A 24,545-nucleotide genomic window follows, 5' to 3' on the forward strand; every position below is an offset into this window, starting at 1 on the left:
GCATTCTCCCACTTTTCTTTTGAGAAAGAACATCACTGCTCACAGCCAGATGTAATGAAGTTCCCTTTAGTTAGTTATTCCTATAAATAATGAGCTGCACATGCATATTTTTTTTGGTGTTGAACTGAACACTATTGGATTACTGCCTTTCCAAGACTTAAACCTAAAATTCTTAAGCTGAGTTTCAAATAAAATTTAGACCATTATGCTGCCACAGGAGGCTGGGGGAGGAAAAGCACAAATACAAACTTTCTTTTTGTTTAAAATCTTCAAAAACCAACCACAATTGCTTCCCTGACTCCAAAAGTCAAATGTTTATTAACACATCAAAACCAGCTGATGTAAACTCAGGGTATTTCCAGTCTTAATTACTTGATTGTTTAAAAAAACATCATAAATTTATCATAATGAAGTCTGGATTGTTATTATAATTAATAATCAGAGTTTTTACACTTCAAATGAATACATGTACATATAGTCCTGGGCTAAAGGCAGGGATAAAAAAAATAATATCAATTTCCTATAACCATGAATCTTAAAAAAGGTAAATTACTAGTATCCCATTAGATTACTACTAGATTTTTACTTTGCTGAGTACATACAGACAAAACTGAAACAGAAATTACTTTGTTTTTGAATGCAATGTCCATTACTAAATGAACCCACACACTGTTGGAGAACCCTACATTTCTCTATAAAACATTAATTATGTTGGTTGACCAGAAGGGATGAGTGTTCATCTATGTAAAATTTCTATAAGAAAATAAGTTATATTTCCAGTGTGTGAGACACATGTGTAATATCCATGGTACCTAATGCAAAACATCAAAAGAAAAAATGTTTTCCTTCCAGTGACTGGTGTCAAGCAGGTCACATCGCTTTACGGTACTAAACATCTGTTGGGCGTGAATTAATTTCAGTGGCATAGGTTTTCTTAATGAGCGATGTGCCAAAACTGTGATACAATGTAGATAGCCACCTGCTTTCAATCTGCTTAAATCCAGTCCCTTGAAAACTTTCCACCTCTTTCCTCAGTATACTCTCATTTACACATAAAAGAAGCAAATAAAATATTAATTATATAAGAGCAAGAATTCAACTTAAAGTAATACAGACAGGAATCTTGAGCAATGTCACAGTTCTGTCACTGCAATTTTTTTTTAAATACACTAAGCTTGCTTGCATAAAGGATACTTAAATTTAATTTCTTAAAAAATAAAGAACAAACAAGCTCTTCAAATCCTGCTGTTGAAGAGCCACAAATGGCTGTTCAACTCAGCCATGGAAAGATTGCTTTCTTTCCAACAAAACAGCTTAAACATTTAAGAAAAAGCTGTCTAGGCATGAGCCCCAGTCAGGTGCCACAGAGAGAGAAGGTGCTGAGAAACCTGCTGGTTCTCTGAAGTTTATCCATAACTGAGGCTGCAGGGCCAATAAACAAATATGTCAGCAGTAGGCTCTCTTCTCACAAGTAATTATATTACTGACAAGTAATTATACAACTTCTGAGAAGTAATTACAAAATAATTGTAATTGTGAGAAATATTATTACAAGGTAATTCATTAACTATTGATAATTTTTCACTGTTTATCCGGGGAAAAATAAATTAGATAAAGCATAGAATAAAAATCCGTATTTCTAAGTTACAGTGAAAATGTTTCAAATTTAACTCAAAACTGCAGAGTTTGTAACTGACAAAAAAATAACGAGCAAATAAAAAAAAACCCCACACACTGAAAATTCCTGGAAACAGGAATGGCTGTATTATTGCTAAAAAGATTAGTTTTGGAGGGGAGAGGAAAATAGGAGGAATAGCCATATTATCAGCTGACTGAGCTGAACTTCAAATGAAATTTTGAAATGTTGGGGTTTATTTTAATTTTTGACTATTTTAGACAGTGACTTAAGAGCAAGACTCATGTAAAGTCAGAATTGTATCAGGCAACAAGCTCATGACAGATAAGTGTGTCTCTGATTTCAAACCTGCTCCTCATTTTGATGGGTCTTCTTGTCAGACTTGGAATACTTTATACAGAGGGTATGATGTAAGATTCTGGCTTTAGGTAGCTGAGAGGAAAGTCTTTTCCGCAGAGAAACTATTCCCATCATTGGTAAGCAATGTGGTAGCTGAGAACAAGAGCTCAATGCAGTGTACGTGTCTAGTCAACTAAGTTTCTACTGGATAATGAAGAAGGTCCTCACCTAGATGAGTAATTGACCAATTAGTATCAATTAATCAACTACAAGTAAGAGTACAAGGCCAGTTTAGTGATTCATGGTTATCACTGTACTCTCATAGTGATCTATGCCAGGGCTGATCACATTCAATATATTCATGAATGGAAAAAGGAATGAAGAGCAATGTGAGAAATTTTTCTACGTATATTAACTTATCGAGGGTAATAATGACAAGGGCCAACTGTGAAGAAACCAAACCCCTAGAATGCTGAATGACAGGGCAATAAAGTAGCAGATTAAATACATTACGGGTAAATGTAAAGTGATGCAAGCAGGAGGAAAAAAACCCCAACCAACTGAAAGGAATTTAAAACGATAGCCTCCAAGTCGACTATTGTCACCTAAAAAGAAGTTCTTAACCTTATTATACACAGTTCTGTGAAAGAGTCAGGTAGCAGGAGAAGGAAAAGGATCAGTAGCAGACATAGCCCCCCAATTCTCTTATCAAGAATTACAGGAAAGGGAGATGGAACAAAAGGGAGAACATCACTGTGCTGATACATAAATCCATGCGTGACTGACTGTATCTTGAATACTGGGTGCAATTCTGCTCTGGACCATGCCTCACTTACTCCTCAAAAATGAGCACTGTAAAACTGAAAAAGAGCCAGAACACTAACAAAAACAACTAATGGAACAGAACAGTTTATAGGTAACAATCCTAGTTAAAAAAATATCCTAGGATTCTTCAACTTGGAAGAAAAGACACAATGAAAACACAGTATGATCCAAGCATGTAAGATAAAACGTCCCAGAGATGGTGACTAAAAATATATTTTTTTCCCTAAGATAACTTGATTCAAGTATAAGTAAATAAACAAATAAACAAACAAAAGGTGGTGGTATTCCCACTGCATATAGTCAGCCATGGAAGTCCTTTCCACAGTTTATTGCAGATGATGAAAATTTAGATGAGTTTCAACGGCAACTGAACAAATCCATGAGAAAAAAAACCACTGAAGACTGTCACGTATATAGATATCACCACTATCTCTGCAAGTGCCTGAGCTGCAAATACTACATTACAGCTGCAAAAATATTGTAGGGGTGCACAATGATATCTGTTCTTATATTGTTTCCAAGTCATATGCTAATGTAAGACTAAATAAATGAGCCTCAGTTCAAGCCACTATGGCAATTACTGTATCACGTGCCTTAAATATCAACTATATTTACCTAGTCATGTCAATCATATTTGTCTAGTAATGGGTGTGAAATCTTCGTATTAAGTCCTTTTTACATTCTGTGCAGTAAGTTAAAAATACTGATGAATTTGTTGCAGGAAATATTCATGAAAATGTAAGGTACTTACAAAAACAAGAAGACCAAGCTAGAAATTTATAGTGGTGCTTTCTACACTTAAACAAAAAAACCCAAGCCCCAGGATATTATGGTACAAAAGGAGTAAGTATGCCATCTTTTTCAAAAGATGACCCAGGAAAAACCCAACAGATTTTGAACAAAAGAAATCTGCCAGTGAAACTATAAGGTAACAAAGAAAATCTTCAGATCTGGTTCTTTTAAATTCAGGAAAAAAAACTGGAGACGGTATCATGATATTACAAAGGATTTTTGTTTCTGTGTGAGAAACAGGACAAGTCTTCAAATAATTTCAGAAGACAAAACCACATTTATCCTTGCTTTTATCACTTGATTTCTAAACCAGAGCAACTCTGCAGAATGAAAAGACTGGAGGACTGCATATGAGTATCCTGAGTCAGGTCAAGATTACTGGAAGTTAAGACACTTAATGTGTGGATTTCTGAAACAAAGTAGACTGTAGGAGACAGAGAAGAAACAGAGGAGTCAGGAGACTGACAGAAGGAAAGAATGTTATATTAGCTTTATGACTCAAGAGTGGGTTTTTTTCTGTGGGATACTGGACAGAATACATACATAGATCAAAGAGCATCCCCATCTCTGGCTTTCTTAATAATGTGGTTCATCCCTGCCCCCTTTAAATATGTTTTTTATTTTGTTAAAAAGTATAAATATGTAAACTAGTTTGAAAACACTGGTTTCAAAAATAGCCATGTGTAATTCTTTATATATGGTTATTTTTAAAGCAGACTTAATATGATGATTACTTGATATTAATGAAAACCAAAACTATTTACTGTTGGTAAATCCACATGCCCTAGGCAGTCTTAATACACTGAAGTTCCGCCTTTTATCTTTTTATCTAATAAAAAGAGATTTACCTGCTTAATGATTTTTAGGCTTCAGAGAATGGAGTTCACTAATTTTTTGCCATTTTAACAAAGTGTGGCTTATTTTTTGAAATCCAAGGCAGATGAATAGAATTTACTGAACTTAAAATCACACAAATTCGGAAACAATAGGGGGCTGTTATGATTACTTAGAGAAAATAACATTAGAACCACTTAAATCATAAAACCACATCAGGTACTCTTCTGATACGAAAAAAATCAGTGAAATGATGCCACCTCAACATCTTTTTGTCATGTCCCTTGGCAATGTTCTACACCAAATAAGATTTTCCCCACATCCAAACTTGAATAATGTCTTCTTTCATTTCAATTATATAACTCTTTGTATATCTCTATAATTCTTTATACAACTCTATACGATTCTCTCTCATCCTTGATGTCTGCACTTCTTAAATATTTGTGGCTTCACAGCTCCAAAACATTAATCTTGCCGCCAAGGTGTACGCATTTGACTCTTGTGATCCATTCCCTGCCCCATAAATCATACCCAGAATACCAAAATATTTCGTTGTCTTTCTTTGGAATACTGGTTAGCTTCAAAGGGCTGCTTGCTGGAAGAGCTGTCATCAGCCCACACAGCTGCGACCCTTGAGTGCTCACCTTGCTGGACAAAGAATCAGCAGGGAGGCCTACAGAAAGAGTGCTAGAGAGAAGCAGAAAAAGAGATGAGCTTTATATATTCACCTATTTCACTCGGACATTTACTGAAGCAGTAGAAACTATTTGCTCTGAAAAAATGCAAAGCATTGCAAAGTATCAAAGAAGATGAACACAGCTAAGTGACAAAACTAAGATGAACAAAGCAAAGCCTGACTGATGTGCTTTGCCCTTTGTTGGAATCCACAAAGCAGATACCTATCAGATTATCTTCTATAATAAAATGGCTGGATCTGTGGACTAGGGTAGAGCTGCGGATGTCATTTAGCTCAGCTTCAGCAAGGCTTTTAACACTTCCACAATATTCTTGTATCTAAGTCTGGACATTACAGTCTGGATGGGTTAACTACCCAATGGATATAAAACTAGTTGAAAGACTGAGCTCAGAGAGTATTGATTAATGGGAAGCAGTGAATATATGCACGGGCAGTGCTGCTATCCACATGGACCTAGACAGGTAGATGAATGCATCAAACAGGAACCTTAGGATGTTAAATGATGACAAATGTGAAGTCCTGTATGTAGGAAGGAGGATTCTCAGCAATGACGCAAGCTGGTTACAAAGCAGTCCCGGTGGACAGAAGCCAGTGATGGGTCTGGGCAGCAAAGGTGGCCAGCAGCATCTTGGACCTTATTGGCAGAAGCATGGTCAGTAGACTGAGGGAAGTGATTACTGCCTTGATTACTCAGCACTTGTGAGATGACATAGGGAATATTGTGTCCACTTTTGGTTCTCACAGGACAAGAAAAAAATATCAACTGAGTTCAACAAAGGGCACTGATATGGTTGCAAGATTAAGACAGCAACATCAGAAGATGATAAAAAGTTTAATCAGACAGCACCCATGGGCATGTATACAACTACCTGATTGCAACCCATAGAGAAGACAGTGCCAGACTTTTCTCAGAGGTGCCTGGTAATAGGATGACAGGCAATGGACACAAGTGTGAACACAAGAAACTCCAATTAGATATTAGGATTTTTAAGATTTTTTTTTTAAAAAAAAACACATTTGGGTGGTCAAGTAGGCTGCCCAGAGAGGTTGTGTAATTTCTCTCTTTGGAGGTATTCAAGACTTGATTGAAGCCCTAGAGCAACCTGATCTAATTAGGCCTGCTGTAAGCAGAGGCCTGGACTGTATGAACTCTGTAGGTTCCTTCCAATGTAAATTATTCCATGATTCTATCCTACCTTAAGCTTTGTATGCTAAAACCAATTCAACTGTAACTATATACATATGCATAACTGTATTTGGACAGACTTTAAGAGGAAACAAATACAAGATGAATATACAATTCATCACTACTGACTTTTCCTTTAAGTAAGGCCTCATACTGTAAAAACAGCTTCCTGAAAACAGGTTAAACACCACATGTTTAAATGTGGTTGAACAGCTTGCCTGCAAGAAAGATACACAATCTAGATTATTATCTTAATCAGTAATAGTGGAAGTACCTAAAGGAAAGTGAAACAGACTCATTGCCTTTAGTCACTGTCATATGAAATTCTATCCATAACCTGAGTTCCCATCCAACTTTTCTTTTGCCTCCCAGCCTTAGTGCTCAAAAGTCCCTTCAGAACTTAAATTTCCCTAAACCTTTTCACTACGTCTGAACGATGTAGTCTATATGCTGGATTGTTTTTTCTTTAAAGAGGCGAAATGGACACCTTCAGAAACAAGAGGTTTTTGCCACTTTCAGTAGTCAGTGGTCAGAGTTGTAAAAATTCAAATGCATTCCTAAAAGTTCTTTCAATATCTCATCTGCAGTGTCTTTAAAGTGGCACCAATGCCTAACAGACAGGTGAAGAACTTACCATTTGTGCCCTCTTCCTATTTTAAGCAACTCTTGAGCCCTACAGCTTCTGTTACAGTTCATTTTTCAGTACATAACTACATTTTTTTGACAGATACTCAACAAAATCTTTGACAAGAATGTATCTCAATCTTTTCATTATTCTATAAGAAGGAATAACTATCAATAAAACCAAACTTCACTTACAGTCAGTTATCTCAAGAAATTCAAAGCATTCCTTTATCCCTGTTCCTATTCAGAGAATGCCTGTGTGCACTGTTTTTACATACTTTTGTTTACTGTGTGGTTACTCATTCATTCATGAGTCCCTGAAGAGAAGCATTGTATGTTTATAGGTTCTGAATACCCTTGAAAATAACTGAACAAGTACTTAATACAAACAATAGTGTAAATTAATGTACAAATAACAAAATAATATTTATTAAAAAATGCTCTATTCCTTTCAATTAAAAAAAAAATAATCACAGCCATGCTATCTTGGGGCAGGTCTGGAAGACAGGTTTCATATATTCTGATTTGGAAATGCAAACTGTCTTGGCTTCTCCATTTCATTTTGTACTTTCCCATGGGGAATATAGTTTCTTTTTTTTTTATTTCCTATTCTTCTGCTAATCATGCTTAAGCATCTAATAGAAATACTGGTGAAAATCCTCAAATGCTATCAAATAAGAAGCTCTAAGTCTGCAAAGCAAATAGGCACTGTGGGGAAAAAGAGATCTTAAATCTACTTTCTATAAATCATCTTGCTGGATAAGACTGTGTTGAAAGTAAATGCAAGAGGAACACTGCAGCAGAAGATACAGAGCACAGATTCTGTGTATCACTATGACCTGCATAACAGCCTAGGTAATTTGCAATATGTTAGGAAAGCCTTTGAAGGCTTCCTAACTTCCATTTTTCTCTTAAAATATCAGACAGAACACATCCAAAGGTGTTTGAGGAACTGGCTAGTGCCACTGCTGGGATTCTCCTTATTGTGTGAACAGACATGTTGTCTGTGAGTCTTTAATATCTGGAAAACAGTAAATATCATGACCATCTTCAAAAAAAGCAAGGATGAGAATACAAGGAACTTCTTGATAGACAGCCTCATTGTAGTCTCTAGGAAGGTGGCAGAACCCATTTTCACATTTGAAGCGAATTCCAGGCATTTGAAGGCTAAAAAAGTTTCTGGAAACAAACAACATGGATTTACCAAATGGCAAATTCTGCCTTACCACAATCTGGTTGCCTCCTATGATGAGATGATTGATTCTGTGGATAGAGAATTGGATGACCTCTGCTTTGACCTTCAGAAAGTTTAGACAGATTTTTCCACTGCAGACTTGTGTCCGAACGGTTACGTGTGAACTGAATGCATGGACTGAAGATGGGTAAAACCCACGCTGGACCACTAAAATCAGAGAGTAATGGCCACTGTTCCAAAGTGTAGCTGAACTCTAGTTACACAGTGACATTCCTCAAGGTCTGATCATGTTTAATGTCTTTATTAAAGACCTGGGCAATGATACAAAACCTACCCAAAGAAATAGGTGATGCCAGACTGAGGGGAGCTGATACATTGAGGGGTTGTTGGGTTGCCATTCAAAGGGACATTGACAAAATGGGAGAATGGTTTAACAGAAACCTCATGAAGGTTAAAGTTTAACGCAAAGTCCTGCACATGAGATAGAAAAATCCCGAACTAAATACAGGCTGGAGGCCAACTGCTACAGAGTAACTTTGCAGAAAAGAACCCAAGGGTCCTGGTGGACAACAAATTGAACAAGTGATAGCTGCACGCCCCTGTAGGGTTGAAGTCTAAGTAGTTACTGGGCAGCATTTGGGCACTGTTAGTACCAGCATAGCCAGCAGATTAGAAGCGAGATAATTTCCTTTTATTAGATACTTGTGTGTCCACATCTAGAATACGCTCTAGCTCTGAGCTCAAGAGTAGAAAAAATATTGACAAAACTGAGTGTGCAGAGGATCATCAAAAGAGTTCACAGGTTTTATGATTTATGACAATTTATGAGGAGGGTGACAGCACTAGGTTTGTTCAGATAGAAAAAAGAGACCGCTAAGGATGGTGGTAGGGTTTCAAAATGCTGTTTCCAGTTACCTAAAGCAGGGTTATGAAGAAGATTAAGTCAGACTGTTCTTGGAGATGTATAGTGAAATGCTAAAAGGCAATGGTTAAAAGTTCTACTAAATAAAATTCTGAATTAATATAAAGACAAAAATTTGCCAAAGCAAGGCTTGTTATCAAAGGACAATTACCCAGAGTGGTAGTGCAACCTCCTTCCCTAAAGATAAAGATTTGACTGAACAGTGTGCTGAAAAACCTGACCCAACTTTGACAGCAGTGTTCTTTTCAGCAAAAGAATGGCTTCCAGAGGTGTCTTCCAAACTAAATTATGCTTTGATTCTTTCAATGAAATTAGCAGGTGTGAAGCTGCCACGTACAGGCTTCAGGCTTCATTCATTGAGATGAAAACAGAAGCATCAATCAGTGTATTACGTTTCTCTCTGTTGACTAAAGGAGAAACATGAGGTTAATAATAAATGTGCATATATTAGAGGGTGGGTTGACTTCATACAGGCACAGGAGATTACAGAACACTGAAGAAAGAACTGGACAAAAAGTAACCAGCTATTGGCTTCTACATTTTCAGTAAATCAAGATATAGTTCTACAGCTTAAAGAGAAGGCAAACATAACCTTGAACCAGAAATTACTCCATTACTCATCACAGGAGATCTCAATAATGCAAGGGAGATACCAATGAAGAACAAATAGGTATCTTGGGATGCAATCAACAAAAAGCTTTCTGAAATGATGTAGTAAATTACTTTTAAGTTTGTACAGTCCACATGCAGCACTTCCGCACAGTGCCAACTCAAAATTAAAATACTTGGCACCCATTCAAATCTCCTGATTCTATCCATTCCACTGACAACGGGAAAACAGTGCTCCATAAGTGCTCCACAAATTATTTATTGAAGATATTCCCATACTTATTTATTTATATTTCATCTCCAAAAGAAGCCCTGGGTCTGCAAAGTATCCAAAGAAAAGAAAGATACACTGCATTTCTTTTCAACATCTTCCGTGTTTCAGCATGGTAATGAAACGACGCCCTTAATTTGTCTCTATCCTTGGGAAGGGATAAAGGAGTTGGGGGTGATGTGATCCCTAGATTAGCAGATACAAACAAATTCTGTTGGTTTTTTTTTTTTTTTTTTTTACAGGGTGAGCAGAAAGGAATATAAGTAGTTTGGCTGTTCTAGAGCATTCCTCACTTGCATCCAGATTCACATGCATGCTGAATCTGTGAGATCCAGGAAAGGAAGGGAAACAGTTTCTTCAGGTCTCCCATTAGCCAGATTCTATGAAAGGAATAGTTGATTGTGACTTGCTCTTTCACTTTTTGCCTAACTCTTTTTCTTACTTATGAAGATTTCTCAATAGGTCCAATAGCCATTCTAGTGGAATTAGTGCCTTGTCACACAATAGCTGCTACTGTGTTAAAGATGCTGTCAGCCTTACTAGATTCCTGGTTCTGAAGATAAGAAATACATATTTTGTTCTTAGGGAAAATTTTTCACTTTCTTTCCCCCTACCTTTTTTTGTAACAGCTCAGCAGTTTAATAATTTAAATTTACAAGTCTGTCACAGTCAGTGACTAGCCTTCGATGTAAACTGAGCTATCAACTTCCAAAAATAAAGAATGACACAGTCAAGAGATAGTTGCTGAACACTGTAAGATCACAGAAAAAATATGAGATTAATTGTTCAGAAGATGAAGGACCTTTGATGATGTACCTATCATCATTCTTACTGAAGAAATATGAGAATATTCAGAGGTGGATTGAATCTTATGGAATTGAGTGAAGACAGTTAATGTGAGTAATGTTCACCAGGCACAGAGAAAGTGTTTACTGGCTTTAGTGAAGCATAGCGTAGTATGTGAACTCAAAAAAGATGCCAAAGCTTCAATGAAAGGTAAAGTCAAATGGCAAAACCACCTCAAAAAACTACTTCAAAACTGATTTACTTCATCGTTTACGTAAGATAAATCTCCTTGTACATATGATTGTTGCAGAACCACTTTAATCTAATTTACTGAAAAATAATCTTGTTAAAATAACACTAATCGTATTGTTAGAGCAACACTAGAATGCATTTTAAAGCTAACCTACCAAACAATAATAAAACATGTATTTAATTTACCTATATAATTTTGTCTAAACGATACAAACCCATGATCAGAGCTATGGTACACTAAAAAAAACCCAAACAGCTGCACACCAAGCAAAAACCTACCTCGGTAGTGCTACTGGAAGGTTCCAGTCCAACCATATTGGCTTGTACCAGCTGCTGAAGAAGTTGTACTTGAGCTACATTGAGAAAGAAATCCAAGTTTGTTGTCACATTCACCTCCAAAGAATGACCACATACCAAGATTTCCTGTGGAGAAATTAAGGGAAAATACTAGATAACAGCTACTGGGGAAATAATTTTTAGCTTCTATATAACTGTATTGTGATTCTCTGCTGTAGTCAATGCTTCAACATCGTATATAGTATTAATTCAGTCTTTTTGGGAGAAAGTGGTGTATCAGGCTTCTAAACAAGGATGTGGCTTATTCTTTCATTTACTTTCAACAGCATAATTACTAAGACAAATTTTGCAAGAAAAGCATCTCCTGAGTGAGGTCTTGTTTCCATCTCTTGGTAGTATCAAACAGTGGACTGTTAGATTTATATATTTTTTTAATTTCCTTGGCAATTACTCCAATTCTTTCCTTCCAAGAAAAGGATGTACTTTTTTTTTTTTTTTTTTTTTTTTTTTGTTAAACGTAAACTCTGCTTGACTTACAATGAAATCATGTATTGGAACTCACTGATAACCAACTTAATTGATTTCTCTTTGCCTGTAAAGCATTGTTAATACCTTGGCAAAGCTGGGTGGATGGCCACTGTTTTACTGGTGTTATCTAGGACAGAATTACTTGTTGGCAAGCAATAAAGAGATGAAAAAAAATAATGCAGTAAATTTGCTTAATAATTAAAAGTACTGCCCCTTCTCATGAGAAGGTTGCACAACATTCAAGCTCTTCATAGTCTAAACTAGACCTCTCCCTTCATCGGGGAATGTCATCCATGGAACATGTACAGAAAACACTGACATTTTTGAACAGAAGCATTAGTAAAGCTCAGAGGTTGTGTGGGGTTTTTTTTGGTTTGTTTTTGTTTTTGTTTTAATTTAATAACTTCTACGCATCTTAGCCACCTACTAAGCTTTCTGTCTTTTATACATTAAAAAATTTTCCATCTGCCCTTGTGATGATCTTTTACACAAAATATGAAGTTGTCAATTTTTTCTTTCTATACCCATTAGCTATTTTTTTCCAACAATATACACCTACTGCACATCGCAATGCAACACATACCTAATAACCATTCACACTCCTGTATCAGTTTTGCTCTTCCCAGAAGGTAGCCATTATAAGAAATACTCCTTGTGAGCTGAAAAAAACCTTTCTGATATTTCTCCCACATAAAATGTTTTAAATTCTTGAGCTACAAACTAATGCCAAAAAGGAAGCCAATACCTTTTCTGTGTAAATGCTTCACAGACCAATCATTAACAGACTGCTAAAAGTGATTGTTAAATCTGGAGTACCTTGAAGTACTCACAGTAATGGTTTGGGAATGGATGCTCTGTGGCATTCTGTGGCTTGAAAATCTTGCTAAAAGAACCCAGTTCAATTTTCTTCTTATAGATAGTGTATAGATTGCTTTTTCAGGCTTTATGAGAAGCTTGTGAATACAATGTTTTGTAACGCTGTACTATAGCACCTCTTCTCAACACCTTTCCATCACAAATCTTTTAAAAATATTGCTGGAAATCATTAAAGGATTCCCATTTTCTGAATTGCAAACAGGCTTATCTACCTCTGGACAGGCTGCCTTTAATATCAAATACTATACACAAATGCTTTCTCCAGCAGAGGAAGAACATTTCACTAGTGACTAAAACATTTATTTATTTTTTCTTTTCAGTTGGCGATCTTTGTATTTGGAAACACAACTGGACATTTCAACTGGTGGAAGAGTAAAATATTAAGATTATCCACATATTAAAAGTTATGCTATGTGTGTTCACATTTTATACTAACCTCTGGGTGTAAATTCTCTGTAGTGTCAATTTTTGTAAAAATAATTGCAGGAGCTGCAGTTATTCGAACTGTGAAATCAGTTAAAATTGGAGTTAAAATTGCTCTCCTTTCCTGTTGCCTCCTTATGCTAAAAAAAAAAAAAAAAAAAAAAAAGAAAAGAAAAGAAAAGAAAAGATGAGATGACATTATAAATTGTTGAGGTACAAAAAATTCTCATATTCTTCTCTACATCCAGCATGTAGCATAAAACTGCTTCAATACCAGTTTGGCATTTCATTGCTAACTCAATAAGCATGAAATATCATCATTATAAATCATGTTAATTCCAATCCTGATGGCAGATTTTTTCTTTCATTTCACAGAAAATGTATGTCTAAATATTTGACTTCAACCCATCTTCAGGTAGATAAGTTGGCCATTTGACATTGCTGCTTCTACTGTTTAACAAACTATACAAAATCATTTGAGCAAAGAAAAAAAACTTTATTATCGGTATTTTTCAAACTTGCCCTTCACCTTATGAATAGCTGCCCTGAAGCTTGCATAATATTTGAATTAATGCATTGAAACTCTGTGGTGAAAAAATTCTGCACACAACATAACTGACACAAAAATCAAAGACATGGAAAATTAAAGAGCAAATCTCATGAAGCTCTAGGGATTGCACATTAACTTTATAACAACTATTGTCAGTGATGTTTAAAATGCCTTGAAAATGGAGTAATGTCAGTCTTCCTCCACTGCTTCTGTCACTGGTTGTTCCTAGTTGGTACCTTTCCATCTAAATATCAGTGTTTGCTTGCCAAGAATATTTGTGCCATTAAACTTGATAATTACATTTGTTTTCCATCTGAGTGTTTTGTTTTTTGTGTTTTATTTTTTTCCTTTAACCAAATACTAAGCCTAGAGGCACAACTATTATAGATGGATCACTAATAGCTTATGACAACACATTCCAAATAGCCAGAATCCTCTGGGTCAGGTCAAATAAACTATTGCCACAAAATGCCATCTGAGAACCTCTGATCGGGGCGGGGGGGGGGGGGAAGTAATTAGATCAAGATGGTGTTCAGCCCCTAAAAGAGGATACAGTTCAAATTCCTGGGAGAACCCTTCCATCCAGATAGTTTGTTAATAATTCCTTTTTCCTGTCATCATTTATAGAAATGCTAAATACCTGCATTTCACGAAGGAGAACTCTAAAAATTATCAAAAAGTTATTGGTCCAAGGTAAATTTTCCTGTGCTTACAAAATAAAAATTTATCAACTGTGAAAAAATGCACGTTAAAAGTATACACTAAATTATGCAAATATCTATCATGATATAAAAAAAAAAAAAAAAAAGACCAAACTACACTGCCATACAGAAGAAGAAAGCAGATCTATGCAGAACTCTACAGATATATCTGCATGTCTGTTAGGTAACCCTGTATTACCTTTATCTCACCATCTCAAGTAACAGAGATGCAGCAGTTTGGACATGAGCATAAATCACACAAGTGAGCCAGACACATGAACTATGCAATTAGACAATTAGTCCTTACCATCAGCTACAATTATCCATGTTAATGTCATTAAACACTATAGTTATATGCCTGCCTATGCAGAAACCTCTGGACTGCATGTGGAATAGGTAATTAAATCTCTTGATTCAGGAATGGGTATCTATATACATAGCCTAGCAAAGGTAATGGTTCTGAAACTGATTCTGTTGAAAAACAGATCTTAAATGTGATGGTTTGTAGGCCAAGAGTTAGGCTGAAAAGAAATCAAATAGATAACATGACTGTAATTCAGTCAGCTTCAAAAGAGTCAAAATCCATAGATGACAACTTACTGCTTAAACTATTTCAATTTTGATGCTTCAAATTCTACTAAAAATTTGCTTGTGTCCTCAAAACATGTTAAAAGCATGGCGATCTATAAGGGAATATAAACTGTCAGATGACAGTAGGCCTTAAAGCTTTTAAATTTATTTAGGGCAAGAGTATACGGAAGTTAACAGCAGATGCCACAGAGCACAGAGCTACTATTTACTGAGCTCAACTCTAAAAAACTTATGCTTCAGCTGACCTTTACAAACACTGCTGAGCAGGCTGCACATTACCATAAGCTGTATGCGGTATGCTTAAGAGCAAGCCAATTAATGAGTGTTAGAACTACCATCTTACATTAAAAGCTCTAACATTTTGGTCAGCTGTAGCTCCACTGGTATCTAATGATGACTTTTAGAGCAAGACTAGTCTAATTAGATCCACAAACCAGAAAGCAGTGGTTAGCATACATCTTCAACTAAGAAAAGGGTGTTAGATTTTGCCAGTTCTACAAATGCTTCTCTCGCTGCCATCACCTTCATTTTAAATTTAAACCAGATGACTTCCTACCCAATTCCTACTTCCCCTTCTCAACAGGATGAGACAGAAATGCCTTTGCTTTTGAGAAGAATGAAAGACCTAAGTAGCAGAACAATACTATGAAAGAACACACAGCTATACATTAGAAAACTTCCAGCTGAAGGGGCATAAAAATGCTAGGAAGTATGATTTCAATACATGAAAGAGCTGTAAAAGCAAGTTACTTGTTGAACCTCAAACCCACAACTGGCTCTCTGCAATCATTGTTCAAATTATTTTTCAGCTCTTACATATTCCCATTTCTTCATTTTCAAATGCTATTCTAGTAGATACCTAGTACATCACATCTTAGAGTACTTTTTTTGGTAATATACATTGCTGATTTTTTTTAATCTTTTTTTTTAAAAAAGCATCCTTACACGATATCCCTGTCCTGCTCTACTTAGTACTTTCCATATTTCTAGTTGGTGAATGTGAAGCCCAGCCAAATCAAGTATTAGCAAAATAATTGTAAGTACAAACAGAAGGCAAACAGAGCACAGTAAATAATGAAGGGAGAGGATATGAGAAAGAGCACAAAAGGAACAAAGAAACAAATTCCACGTTGAATTATTAAGTCTTCCACACTGCACCTAAGTGCAGCGTTAACTTAACACAGGTGTACGCCACATGAGCTTATGAAAAAACTTGATTGTGAAGAGCGTAATGATGGCTCTATGTCTGCAGCACATTCATTCCATGGTTCATTTATGCATCTGTTATATATTTGTCTTGGAAAAAAAGGAAAAGCTAGTACTTTTAGAGATGTTAAAGCAGTTGATCATCTACACTTAAAAGTACAGCACATTTGAAAGACCATATGCTAATACAAAGCAACAAGGCAGCAAAGCAGCTGTGATAAAGCCTGGAGGTGCCTTTTACTCAGTGCTGAATTTGGGCTGTATCTACACGATAATATGAACTCTGGTTATGGACCATGTATCCACACTGTAAAAGCACAGAACAAAAATGGTCTCTGTCCTCAAAGGCTTACAATGTAAGTATAAGAAAAACCACACCTGCAGACCAAGAAGTAAGAGAACAACTAACAGCCCCATCAATAATGATATCTGTACAGTGGCAACCTGAAAGCTGTCTTATGAGTTTTTATATTACAGTATAACAGGAAAAAAAAATATTGAAGGATTTGGAAGACGACATTGCAATAACTTTGTGAATGATCACAGGAAATGTCTTTATAACATACAGGTTAGCCTAAGAGTGAGCAAGAAAGCACTTTGACAATTAAATGCGGCAGCCCTGGTAACTGGTACAATGAGGTCTGATGAGCAGTGAGCGTGGATGTGTCAAAATAAATGAAAAACGACATGTAAAGGGAAAGGGATAGACATAGGAGTCTGGAAGTACCTTGAAAGCAAAGACATATCTAATGGATAATATGACAAAAAATGTTGTTGGGAAAAAAAGAGAAAAAAAATGTGAAGAACAGTATTTTGTAATCAAAGCAACAATACTTGATTACATCAAATCAAATCATCAGTATCTGATTACATCCATTCAGAAGCAGCTGAACTTATACAAGGAGGAAGGACTGCCAAAGAGATGATGCTGCACTAATTAAGGAGGTGTGATGATGTTAGACTGGATAAGCTGTGAAAATGCACAAGGAGGACTGCAATTTGGCCTTCTTATATGGAAAAAACTAATTGAAACAAACAGAAAATACTGGCCAGTAAAGCTAAACATAACTTAGATGTGAAACTTGGAAATGTTCCCCTTATAGTATTTTTCTTCATAATACCATACTGAATCTAGAGCCCTTATATACTTAAAAAATACATAGGTCAGGGAGAAACTCATATACATTCAATACATGAATGACAATCAAAGAGTTTACGTATGCAGTTTATGTATGCCATGTAAGTTTACTCTCTACAAAGAGATGAATCCTCACAAAGAATTCTGCAAATTGCAAAAGCAAAAACCCCCATGTATTAGCACAGAATAGGCCACGTAATCAAAGAGTTTCTCTAGTAGTGTGAGGCATGCAAACCCGAAGATGTTATGTTGGTTAGCATGCTACCTTAGGACTTAGGAAAGATTTTTCTCTTGCAGGTTTCCCTTTCCCATGTAGTTATAAAATCAGTTAATCCCTGATGCAAAAATGTATTGGGATAACTACTAATGACATCATCATGCCTCAGATCTCCATCTCCCAGTGGACAGAAGAGTTCACATCCTTTTAGCTCTCTGAGGTATTGCAAAGACACATCAAGAGACAGTGAAAGAGCATAGCAACATTTTTAGGGCTATCTAATAATGAAAATTAGACAACAAACAAACCTACACCATCTGGCCATACAGAATTACTATTGTTATATAATTATGCCTCACTAAAGCTAATTTTCATCTTATTAAGACTGCCGTGCAACATTTCTTTGCAGTGGATTAGTAAAGAAAATAACATACTCCATCATACTGAGTAAGGCTTTGTACAAGTACACAGTATGAATACAAGCACGACTAAAATACAGGACTGAATACAAATGTATTGCATTTTATTCCAAAAGATTCATAGGGAATGCCCCTACTTCCCTATATATCAATCTACAGATCACTTTTTTCTGGTCTTCCTTATTAAAACTTGGCAAGCTGGACGAAAATGAAAACTATTCAAAGAAAAATCTGCAGGAAACCTTTCTGAGGATCCTTGCAAAGCAAGAGTGGTATTTTGTTCAGTTTCGTACAACAGATCATTGGCTCCCTGGTGTATTCAATGAGAGTTGCAGAGAGCTGTTCCAGATGGTGGTATGCCAAGGACAAAACTGTAATGCAGTATATTGCCACACTCAATTCATTACCACACAGAGAAGTAATGCTTTTAAGCTCAATTAGTTTTTTTTTTTAAAAAAAAAAAAAAAACCAGAGTTTATTCAGGCTGCAGGAAGCAGAAGTTGCTGCTGGGAGCTGTAGAAGGACTGCACAGGGACGGGGGCGAGGCCTCAAGAGAGGATATATTTCTTTATTTCCTTCAGGGCTGTTGTTTTTTCCATTGAGAGGAGGGAGAGGGAGGAGGAGATCTGCAAGCTGAAAAAGCAGTTTTCAATCAAGAAAACTTCTTTTGGTTAAGTACTCCCAGTTCCCCACATGCTGTTTGGTAAAGGGAATAAATGTGGACAGGTTTCATTTGTACATAACCTTATTAGAACTGTCTGACTGTTTCCAGTATTCTTTTTATATATTACACCATCAGGGAGCTTTTTATAACATCTACAGTGAAGTATAAACATTTCATAATGGGAAGAGTTATGAGCCCTGATCCTCAGCGCAGCACAGCATTTGGACGGTTTTTTTGAGAGATGGCACCCACCCTACTGGAGTGCTCCAATTCCCCCATTCTGCTTGGGATGACCTGCAAGGCACAGGAGGCATCAAACCGGCACTTCACAATAGTCCATCTTGAAGAGTTTTACACTAGACACCTTGAAATATTAAATAATTAGTGTCAAAGCAAGACTGCTTGCTTTCCAAAATACAGTGGAAAAGAGTAAGAAAAATATTCAGACCCTTGAGAAATACTGAACTCCAGAAAACGTGGTGAGAAATTTTGAAGGATTTACTTTCTGTGTAGAGAGTTAAAGCTTTTAGATGACAAATTACGTCAAAAGCTTTCAAGTATTTGTTTGTACAGTATCCATAGGTCTTATATTTACAGTGATTGGAGTTTGATGCTGATTTTTAAAACAAGACTCAGTCAACTAAATTACAATATAATCTACTCCAGAATTTTTATAGCTTCAGTTTATTTTTTAAAAAATATAGCAATGTTTTTAGAAATGGGAATGGAAAATGAATGGCTGGTATCTATGCTGAAGTTTCCTGTAAAGTATGTATGAAATATTTGGATATAGGTTGGATTCCATACTGTACCACATATCACCTAAGAATTAAAAAATGAGGAGAGATCTCCAAATAGAATCTTAAAACCCAGTGAACCTAATAAACCATAGCACTGGGTCTAAACCATAAGTAAAAACAAACATTAGTATATTAAAACCAAACAAAGAAATTAATCCTAAAATAACTCAGTAAAAAAAAAATCATTATGTTCCAGGTTAAACATGTCTAAGAATTAAAAAAGAAAACAGTGTCACAACTAGGTCAAAGAATAAAGCTTCTGTGGTAGTTGCAGGAAATCTTAAGATAAACTTCGCCCTGAAAACACTAAGCACCATGTAAAACACCATGCAGCCACCCTCTTGATGCATGCTGGAAATATCTCAGTGGATGGCAGAGTTCAATGCAGGTTCTTCCACTTCTCAGCCCACCATTTCCACAGATCATAAAATAAATTCGGATGCGGCAAGACAGACTGCCAACTAAAAAGCAAAATGGCAAACATCCTGTAAAAAAACTGTAGTAAACTTGTAAAATTGTAAGTCAAAAGGACAAGAAAACACTCATACCAACTTTCTCTTTAAACAAATTCAAGCTGGAATTAAAATACTGTATTGCTTACCAGAAAGGAAAAGCTAATGCACTTAATTACAACTGATATAAATTAAAACCCAAGCAGAAGATTCACTCAAAAGCAATTTCAAAATATATATGTTTATTTGTCAAATATATTCTAATAATATTCTGCTGAAGGAAGAATGTCCAAGCAGGGGGTGCCCAGAGAGAGACAGAGAGAGAGATAACTCCGATTATCTGTACTAGCTGCTTCCCTTATTATCTTAATCGCTTTTCAGGAATCCCACCAAATTTCCTACCCAAACCTATAACCATAAAGCTCAGACCAAAGCGTGCTACCAATATGGTTTCAGTCGCCAATGGGCATGAAGAAGAAAGCCAGTTCCTCAGTGGCTGGTTTTGCTGTTTAGCTTTATTTGCAAATTGGCCAGAAGTCCTTTGGAAATTAATGTCATCTTATCTTTCAAGAAATGCCAGCAGCCCTACATTGTCTTGTAAGAAAGAACTTCATGGGCAACTTGCCCAACATCAAGGCCCAAGTAGAAGGTCATACACATTTTTTCAAGGCTAAGAATGTAAAAGAAAAATTGTCTATGGAATTATTAGTTCAAAAAAGAAATAAATCATTAAAAGACAGGAAAGGACTGGTACTACTTATAAATGAGGAACAGATACTACTACTGTGTTCAGATTTTTATCAGTACTCCTGTCACTTCTTACTTTGGTTAGATCAGCTTTTCCTGCCCTCTGTTTTTCAATGATAAACTGGAATTTATTCTTGATCACGTTTTTCCTGCACACACTCATCCAGAGAGCTTATTTGCTCTCATGATTTCTCATCAATACTTCACTTAACAAAGCTCAGTCTGCATGCCATCCTCACATAGCTTCTTTTTGTACAGCTTGCCTGACTTTCAGAAAAATCTCTGAGTGTCTTCTCATCTTCCTTTTTTTTTAAATTAAACCAGCAATATTTCACTACTTTCGTTATGACTCTCCCTGTTTTTCCATATCACTTTTAGAAACTCATCCCTCAATTCAGATAGGAAGGAATCTTATCTCAAGGACCATAAAATTATGCATGCATTTCATAAAAAATTGGATTGTTTTTACATGAATTAGACATAAAGGAAACTTAAATGAAAATAAATAAATAGACGTGCGGACAGGCATCTTTCTAGCAGAGATGATTCTAAATCCACTAAATGACTTTTGAAAGCTTGCTCTTGACCATCAGACCTTATTCCTGTGAGTTTGAAAAACAGAACTTTGCTACACAGCCTAGAAAAATTCAGTTTTAAACCACCTGTATGAATTTTAACTATATTAAAACAAAAATAAAAATGTCAAGTTTTCAGAAATTGCCAATAAACCTCCTCTATTTTATATCGGAAAACCTTAACATTCAGAACACCATGAAAGTGCATGCATGCTTTATCTTACAACCATGTTTAACTAGAGGGCAGGGTTTTGCCTGCACATATCGTACAATACACAATAAGGGAGACTCAGCTGAAATATCTCATTCTCAAAATTCATCTGGTTTTAGTTACAGAAGTGCAAAAAACAGTTCAGAACCAATAGGAAATGTTCTCTAACTTAGAAATGTCTAAAGTGGTGTTAGTCAAGCTTTGTAAAAATACAAACAAAAGAATTAAAAAAACCACCCAACACCCAAAAAACACAACAAAAAACAAACCAACCCTCCAAACCATCCCATTGCTTGTAGACAGACAAGCTGAAGTTGCAGCCCCAGAGTTATTTTTACAGCCATACAGTAAGCCACTCTGAAGAGAGCTTATAATGGAAACAAAGGCACACAGTAACTAGACAGCAACTACAGTGTAACAATAATAGTAATATACATTTCAAATGTATAATCCAGAACTCTGTGGAAATGGGCATGTAATGTAAAGCAAAACCAATACAGAATTGTTTGATTCAGATATACCGCAAACGATATCTGCAGTGTTTGTGCTACGTATATCTAGAAAAGAATAAGTTAAAGGAAAACTTCCTACCTACTGGCCATGTTCCATTCAAGTGCTGGATTTTGAGAATTTCTTTCACTCTCTGTCAAAACCCCTCCTTTTCCATTTTCCTTCTCTGGTTTCAACTGATTCCAATGAGCAGTACCAATGTTTATAGATTGAAGATCTATTTGATATTGTCTGTCTTCAACCTCTGATCCAGGGTCTCGAAGTATTCCTAGATTCAGTGCTCTCCTGTAATGCCAAAGGAAAAAAAAAAAATAATCAGCCGCAAAGGTCAAAGTCAGACCAATCAGATATACATTGACATACAAAATTAAGAAAATTAAGATAGCAATTTTGCCATTCTTGATTACTTCTAAGCATTATTTTAAGCCCACATATTTGTAAGTATCCAACTGCCTCTCTCCTATGGAATTCAATAGAAGATATATAAATAAATATATGCCAAAATTTAGCCAGATCCATCAAAGTCAATATGAGATCAATCCATTGACTTCACTGCCCTTTCAATCACATCCATATGAGCACCCTTATGGGGTAGCAGGACTAATTCATATATACTGAACAGATAAAGGATGCCGCGTTCAAGTGCTCAAAAAGAACAGCTACATATCAGTATTATGAAGAAATTTATTGTGCGACAACTGTTTCACTGTTAAAATTTATCGAAAATTAAAAATTAAATAAAAAGTTCCAAAATGAGGGAAAAACATCTCAATCTTTTTAAGATGGAATTTCAGTACTGTGCTTTGTTATTTGAATTCTTCTGACAAGTGAGGAAAAAAAGCATTTTTGAGTGAACCGTTTTACTTACACATTCTGCTAAATTCTGCTAAGCTTGGGAAACAGTGCAGTGACATCCAATTTCAACAAACCATTCAAGAGCTATTGGATGAGTGGAGGCTGCTGAGACCATTAGGTTTTACTGGTGACCAGTATCAGAGGAGTCTCCTACTACCACTTGTCTTCTGCTAATAAGCACTAGTAAATCTTCCACAAAATTATCTTGCCCTTTCTACACTGGGAACAAGATAGCGTGCACAAACAATATGTGCACTGCTTATTTGATATTATAATAAAAATGCACAATTGCACTTATCATTGTTTTTCAAAATAAGCCAGTAAAGGGAGGATGGGGACCTTAAATATTATTTTTTTTTGCTTTCAATCTGTGATCACATCGAATTGTAGTCTATCTTTATTGATTTCATACATTGAGTTGAAGCTTAAGCTTCTTATTTGCATATGCCATCCAATCTACTGTTCCATTTTAGGTTGTTGTCTTATACTGGAGTCATTATTCAGTATACAACTGCTGTCTGCACAGAGAACTTAATTCTGCAGTTTGTTTAATCATTAAAGCTAATAATTCAAAAATAAGGATTAAAGCAGCACATCTCAACCTGTGATGCATGCACTGCATGCAATATGTAAGTATAGGTATGCAACATATAAAGTATGTAACCATCTTAAAAGTGCAATTCCAGTGCTGCCCAAATCCAAACACAGCTGAAACTGCTAATACCATTGCCATTGTCACCAATGGAGTATGCTAGCAATTAAGAAAATTAAGTAATTAATCATATCTACCCACAGAGGCATGTAAATGGCAGGAAAGCCGTTTTGATGAAGGCAACTGCCCAGTGAGACAGTATGATGGCACTGTTCAGAAGCCCTGTAATTTTCTCAAATGCTTAGCAGAAATACACTGAAAAACTGTTATGTCAGTAGTGGTATTTCAAAATTAAATGTGGTTTCTTAAAACTCAAGAATGTGTTTGTCAACTTTATACACAGAGAGATCTAACCACAGCAACTGTGTCTTTTATTATTCTTTCTAGGCATTATTTCATCAATATGAATGCAGTTCTGGTGTTTTGTTGGGGTTTTTTTCCTGTATTTTTTTTTCTTTTTTTTAAATTTAAAAAACCACAGTAGATTATTCTATGACCCAGTGTCTATTTACATACTTTGTCTAATGCAAATAAATATTGGAATATGTTTTGTGAAATATTACTGAAAATAAAGCACCAAATTTTGTATTATATGAAATCCACATTAGTATATAAAATACAAAGTATTACACTAATTTCACCTGCATAATGAATTCTCTCGTGCACTTCACAGTAAAGAATATTTTTCATTTGATCTTTTATGAGCAGCTTGATAATTCGCATCAAGTTGCATATAGCACTATATTCCTTAGGCTCATTCAGCACAACCATGACCTTATGAACTAAATTCCTAGAGCAAAATGTGACTGTATTATACCAATCTGAAACTTCCTGTTGTGGCAATGGCTTTCTTCCCCTGATGAATCTGCTTATTTAAATGCAAAACCCAATGAAATCACTCTCTGGCATACATTTTTAGGTGCAGCAAAATATGCAGACATACTATTCAGACCAAGGTACTAGTGCGTTGCATTGCTGGTATAAGATTTGTATATTGGATCTTTTTTTATTTGATCCAATTAATTTTGTAAAATCTCAAGGACTGGATAATGTTTGTACTGCTTTGGGATATCACAGCCGAACACTTTCACGCTGATATAAAAACTGCATGTTCATTCTGTTTCTACTGCTAACAAGCTCCTACATATAATACAAAACTCTTCCT

At 35.8% G+C, this 24,545-nt stretch overlaps 1 protein-coding gene across 7 annotated transcripts in view; it reads right to left on the minus strand.

The window, feature by feature from the left end:
- VPS13B (vacuolar protein sorting 13 homolog B) overlaps positions 1 to 24,545 on the minus strand; it is a 478,583-nt gene that overhangs the window by 143,639 nt on the left and 310,399 nt on the right. For all 7 annotated transcript variants that reach the window (XM_055800741.1, XM_055800742.1, XM_055800739.1 and 4 more), the window contains 3 exons: positions 21,955 to 22,158; positions 13,106 to 13,232; positions 11,248 to 11,391 (listed from right to left, as the gene is read on the minus strand). In XM_055800741.1, the coding sequence (XP_055656716.1) occupies positions 11,248 to 11,391; positions 13,106 to 13,232; positions 21,955 to 22,158 (475 nt within the window). The remainder of the gene's footprint in view (positions 1 to 11,247; positions 11,392 to 13,105; positions 13,233 to 21,954; positions 22,159 to 24,545) is intronic.

Source organism: Falco peregrinus, chromosome 3 (genome assembly GCF_023634155.1).
Source record: "Falco peregrinus isolate bFalPer1 chromosome 3, bFalPer1.pri, whole genome shotgun sequence".
NCBI classification, from domain to species: Eukaryota; Metazoa; Chordata; class Aves; order Falconiformes; family Falconidae; genus Falco; species Falco peregrinus.